At 42.2% G+C, this 6,266-nt stretch overlaps 1 protein-coding gene across 1 annotated transcript in view; it reads right to left on the bottom strand.

The window, feature by feature from the left end:
* Positions 1 to 27: 27 nt before the first annotated feature.
* The window catches only part of ACVR2A (activin A receptor type 2A), a 69,193-nt gene continuing 62,954 nt past the window's right edge, over positions 28 to 6,266 (bottom strand). The window contains exons 10-11 of the mRNA XM_075028987.1: positions 4,875 to 5,005; positions 28 to 3,872 (exon numbers count right to left, since the gene is read on the bottom strand). Coding sequence (XP_074885088.1) covers positions 3,678 to 3,872; positions 4,875 to 5,005 — 326 coding nt within the window. The 3' untranslated portion in view covers positions 28 to 3,677. The remainder of the gene's footprint in view (positions 3,873 to 4,874; positions 5,006 to 6,266) is intronic.

Genomic DNA, 6,266 nt, shown 5'->3' with positions numbered 1-6,266 from the left:
TGAAAAAAGGCATATATGCAAGTTGTAGTAGTCACATTTTTTATTTTAACTTTTGGGGGGAATGGGGGAGAAAGAGTATACATTTTTATTTGTACAATATTTAACAATCACTTTATTGAGGGCGAGGGGGGGTTGGTTTGTTTCTAGTACTTGCAGAAAAACAGCAAGTACCCTCTGACAGTAGTACAACAACCTGTGCCCAAAACACTGACAAATACAAAGAGTAAAGTTAAAATAATTGCTTACCAAAATCTTGAGAGGTAACGAATAGTATATGGACTGAAACAGCATTAAAAAAATAAAATAAAATAAAAAGTACTGCTGGTTGAGTATCTGAGGTAAATGATGTTCCATCAAGGATGCTACTTGAATCATTTTGCCCATGAACGTATATTGCAGCTTTCTGCATTTTGTACCAAGTGTTCCTAATAAAAGTAAACTTATTAAAAAAGGTTAAAAAAAAAAAAGAAGCTGGGAAAAGAGCAAACTGGTAACCCTATTTATTCTGTCGAATGCTAACAGGAACAGGAAAAGTCTTATTACTGCCTGGTTACAATTCAGTTAGCACACCAAAAGTTGGTATTTGGAAACTACACCGACTTTTTAAAATCTCACCCAGAAGGTACAAAGTGGTGGGTTTCACTCCTCCAGGGTAGTTTCTGACCCCCCCACCACCAACAGCCCTAGTTCAACAACTCCGAGGCACGGTCTTCACTCAGCAATGCTACGGTGCGCGTGGTCGCAAGTACAAAGTCGCACAGGACACGATACAGAAACTTCTCACCCTCTAACACAACATAAAAACGTAAGGCGGGGGGTAAACCTCTGGCCAGCCTGTTTTCCAGTCCCCCAGCCGATCTGCCATCATCTTTTCAGACGACTTCGCCAAAAGTGAAGAGGGAGGGAGAGGCTGTTCCCGACCCCCTGGAGCCCATGCCCGCGCGCCACATCGCTACAGGACATAGAGGGACAACGCTCACTGCCTGCTGGTAAATAATGCCAAAACAGTTCCCCTAGCACCGATCTTACCAAATCCTGCTCTCACTTACACTTGCAAAGTGCTGCCGGCTCAGGCATCTGCTCAACTTGCACGTTTAATGCTCTAGAAGCAAAACAAAAATACAGGTCAAAATGCCCTGCGAGAACAGTTGTACCAGAACAGCTCAGGGGATGTTACTTTTACCAATTAAAAAGCATTTTATACTATGAACATCCTCTTCACAGTGACACTAAATTATGCTGTTAAAAATCAGGAAACTCTGAGCAGTCCAATATTTAAACAATCAAGGACATCCAAAGGCAGTTTTAGAACACGAAGATAAGTTATCTTAGATTTCCTGATGTGAGGCTTAGCCAGTGCCCCCGCGCCGTCCGCAACATGATGCCTGTGAGCTACCCGCAAGAACCCGCAGCAGCTGAAGTTTAAAGGACAACACACAGGTGATGCGTGCCTTACAACTAATTCTGCATCAGAGCTTGAGTAACAGATTATGAAAACATCTGTGTTTACTCCATTTTTGCTAGGAAAGGGGTTAAAACTCATTGGGAGCCCAGCGGTCTTCAGTAAAGTACAAATCCATTCTTATTTGTTCAGAACTCAGCAGCTACGTTCATGTCCTGCTGTGTGCATACATCCCCGTCCCTGGATCAAAAATGGAAGGAAAAATGCAAGCGTCAACCAAAGAAGCGGCCACAAACCAGATTTCTTTCTTTTTACAGCCAACCTGAATGCCACCGCGCTGCGCCCCACGACGATGTGTTAGAGCGGGGTTCTTCTGGCTACCTGGACCCTTAGGCACGCAGCAGGTGACGAACGGCCGGCCGGCCCCGGGTGGTCGCTGTGCTGCCGCACCTTCTCTTCCCCTCCCTGCCAAGAGCACACTGACCTAGGTCTTGTTTAGCCGAAATGCCTCCTATTGTTCCCAGAGGTGAAGTTCCTGTACAGGTAAAACCCAGAGTAGCTCGTGGCTGTACAGATCAATTTTTAAGATAACGTTCAGAGTCAGCTCCTAACTGCAACACTAAAAGCTTCTTTCGAAAGGTGCTGAATGCACGGTGTAAAAACAAAACGACAGAATACACAGCGTACTACTAGCTAGTGTCGGTTCTGTACTCTAGAGGTTTATAAAATTTATTTTACTTGGAAGTTTGCGTAAAGGATCAAATAAATGCAGTGAAACAGTACTTCTGCGAAGTACTTTGGCACCTATCGACCAGTCACTTGGAATATAAGGCATGACTTCCTAAACTCAAAAAGAATGTTGGAGTTGTGAAAGCAATTTCAATGGTTTTCCTCATTTTTTTGTCAGTCTGTGCTATGGACATTGTTATTCGTTACCTCTAAATAGTCATTGCGTATTTTAAGTCGTAAGTGTAACTGAATTATCCCTGAAATTTGTAAGCATTTATAATCTGAAATCTGTGGCTAGAATTTTTCATATGATTCTAGGATAAACCTATGTATCACGGACATTACGTAGTACTCCGATAAGATGGCACCAAGCTTTACGTAGAGTGAAGTTGCAAATCTCAAAGCAGAGAGTAAGGAATTCGGGGTAACTGAGCTTCCTGAGGTGATCCTGAAACAGTGATACAGAACCCACTGCATACTGTTTAGTGAAACAGAACACACGCTAGGCAGACCTTTTCACAAACATAAATAGGAAAAAGACTTTTTTTAAAAAAAAGAACAAGAATTCAGAGCTTTCCAGTGTCATAGCTCACAGAAAATTACAAAAAGTCATGCTTAAGTTTTCAAATATTCCTCAGACACAGCAAACCTAAATAGTATTCCGTTAAATAAATGTATGAGAGATTCTGGGAAATGGAGGAAAGAGAAAAGCTTTAAACTAAAAGAGGAAGGGAAATTTTGTTTCAATAAACAGCACTTTTTTTTTCTTTATACACAACAAGCTAGTACAAGAAAAGGCTAAAAACACTGCTTTAGGAATGGCCATTTACTGTTGGCATGAAGCATAGCTTACCCTTTTTTAAATAACACAGTGAATTTGAAATACATCATTTACAAAACATGGATCAATTTATTATTCAAATTTTGTTAGTGTTGTCAATCTCATAATTTAGCAGAGGTGGAACTGAGGTATACCTTGTTGAGGGAGGTTAAGTAATACTTGGAAGCCTCTTTGCTATATCCCACTCGATTACTTTTGTTTATGTACACTGAACAGCAGCACACTAAACATTCACAAGCTGTGTCATATTGGCATTACAATAGTCATTTTTATAAACAACAGCAAATGCAATAAAAACAAGTTACCCTTTTTTTAAATCTGAAATGAAATGTTTGATTTAAAAAAAATAACAGTAGTTCATTTAAGGAATTAGTCTCTTCTGACAGGTATTAAGAAATCTGATGTCAGTTTTTAAAACGCTTGATTAGCCGGTACAGGTCCATATTCTTCATTTAAGTTCCTTAACAGCACGTTACCCTTTCTCAGTCCCACGTCCTTCAGGTGTAAGGAGGGAATGCAAAAAGTCTCGTGGATCCGCGTTCCGGAGGAGGAAGGGGGAAATAAAGGGAAAACACCTCTTGATGATGTTCCGGAGAGACTTACCATTCTTTTCACACAGAAAACAGTAATGACGTAAGCAGTCCCCTTAGCTTTAGCAGCTCCAGTGAAGAGTCCTGGTGGTCAGTCACGTGACCAGTGCAACTATCATAGACTGGATTCTTTGGGAGGAAAGTCAACATTTGTCACCATCGTGACCACCGTCACGATGTCCTCTGTTGTTATAATGTTAGTTAGTTTTTGCATCTGAATAATCCGCTCTTCTACGCAACCCGCTGACAACCTGGCTTCCGCGTCGTGATCCCAGCACTCCTCTATCGTTTCACAAAGCATCGCCATTCCCTGCGAGCAAACAAAGCGAAGGAAGAAAGAGTGGCATACAGTCAGCAGCAAGTTTTGCCAAGGCGGGGTCACCTACCGAGTCTAATAGAAAATTGCATTTTAAGGTACACCTGCCAGATTTTAACCCTTCTGGCAAACAGGAAGCTATGCCGTATTTGTTTTGAAGCCTAGCGTGTCATACAGGGCCTTACGTCCTATTTGATTAACAACAGCAAGCAAACCCTTTTCACCGTACAATGTTGTAGTCTGCTGGTAAAGTCGAGTCATCATGGTATTTTAAAAGATCTCGCGCTAGAAGAGGTTAAGTTCTTCAGCGATCAAATTAAACTTCAATGAAACATCAAACAGTACAAAAAGGGATTTCTATCTGACAGCAGTTAACTTTTCTCCAAAGTAACACTGGGCTAATGCAGCTATACGCTAATTACAAGGAGCAGATGGTGACACACACTTGGTTTTCTTGCAGACAGACAGCGTCATCTATTGTTTCTAACAACCCATTTTTCAAAAAACAAAACAAACAAACAAAAAAACCCCCAAACCCCAAACAAAACCCGTGCTAGCAGTAAGCAGTGGCATGACTGCAAGTCTCTAGCCGTAAACCAGATCAGGAAAGCGTGCTGCTATTCCTCCTGAACTGATCCCAGAAATTTCTCATACGACACGCTTACCCCATGTCGTTATGTTCAGTTTGTAGCATTCCTGGAGTAAATGAAGACTATTGTTTCTTAAATATATTTTTAACATGCATTCAAAAGTAACTCTCGAGAATCTCTTCTTTCACCAAAAAAGTTAAAAAAAATAAAAAATTGCTCACTTTCAAATCAATCGAGACAGAGTATTTTAAGATTAAGAACATAGTAGTTCACAGTCCATTTAATTCTTACTAGAGTTATTAAATTCTCCCTAAAAGACAGTATTATGAACACAACACAGGATTAACAAAATTTGAAATTCAAATCGTGACAGAACTTTGAAGAACTAGGTTGCATAACTACTTACAGAATGTTTTTGCCAACACTCTCTTAAAACGGGCCTCTTCTTTTTATGAACTACGACTTCCTGCATGTCTTCAAGGGAGGGATGCTGGCCAATTTCTTCTTCAAATGGCAACATGTACTCATCTACTGGGCCTAGAGATTAAAAAAAAAAAGTTAAACCACTGATATTGCATTAAAAAAGAGGGGCGGGGGGAAATAAGGCTGGTATCTTAGGAATGTAGTCTGCAATCAGAATCTTAGGGAGCAGTTTACTTTCTGTTGCCATTAAAAGCTCATCCTGTGACAGGCTAGCAGCAAGCAGTGACTCAGATTTTAACGAGGCAGCAGTGGCATTTTGCGGAGCGGCAAGCCTTTGCTCTCCCGCGCCTGGCAGCCAGGCGCAGCTCCCGGCCCAGCTCCCTTTGCCGCTGAAAGCTTCGAGACACAAGGGCGGAGGGAGGCTCTCGGATCCACGGCTTCTCCCCCGCCGCCTCCGACAAATCGTGGCTTTGGTGAGAGAAATCCTCCTCCTCCTTCTCCCAAGTTTGCCGGCTCTCTCGGTATCCAATTACCCAGCAGGCGCCCGATAGCCACCCGTGACTGTTTTTAATACCGCGTACGCTACAAGAGACAAGCCTGCCATGCGTTTCTTCCTCCAGTCCACCCAGCCCAGGACAAAAGCACTTATGTTAAAGGCTAAGCATGATATTCGTCCTTAGCAGAATCAGAAGGACAAGCTTTATATGCTGAACTATCGATTATATAATGATATGTTATTGTAATAGATATTTTGTGCTCTCAGATCAAAAGTCTGAAAAAAGGAGGAAGGGGATGACAGAAGAACAGAACAGCGTGGTGCGGACGAGGCTGATGAGACTTAGCGAAACAGACCAGGTACCTTCTGGAAGAAAAACAACCAAAAAAACCCAAACCAACCCCAAAACCCCACCAAACATTTGCAGAGAGAAAAACAGCAGCCCTGACTGCAGAGCTTCACAAAGCTGTGATTCAGAAAGGCTCCTTCCCTTCACTGATGTCTCCTTTACTTTCTGGAATAATAACCACACATGCCAGAGAGACCTACGACACACTTCTAGTAAGATTTAGGTACATATGTTTTACAGTACGCCGAGGCATGAAAAATCAATACAGCATGTGGGGCTGCCTCAGAGACTTGTGCAAGATTCTGTTGATCCTGTTAGTAAACAGCTTAACATTTTTAAAAGGGTAAAGTCTCCCTAGCGGCTTCTACTCAGCGAGGAACCTCTGAAGCAGAAAAGCACTGCTTGGAGCAGAAGAGCGCCGTGTGGCCACGCGCTGATCTGCTGAGATCTCCAATACACCCGGGCTTTTTATATGGGTACCTGTCAGCTGCACTGGGCTCTCGTAGGAGAGCTTTATGACAAACAGCATC

The sequence above is a fragment of the Buteo buteo genome, chromosome 5 (assembly GCF_964188355.1).
Source record: "Buteo buteo chromosome 5, bButBut1.hap1.1, whole genome shotgun sequence".
Lineage (NCBI taxonomy): Eukaryota > Metazoa > Chordata > Aves > Accipitriformes > Accipitridae > Buteo > Buteo buteo.
This window is presented reverse-complemented; position numbering and strand designations above follow the sequence as displayed.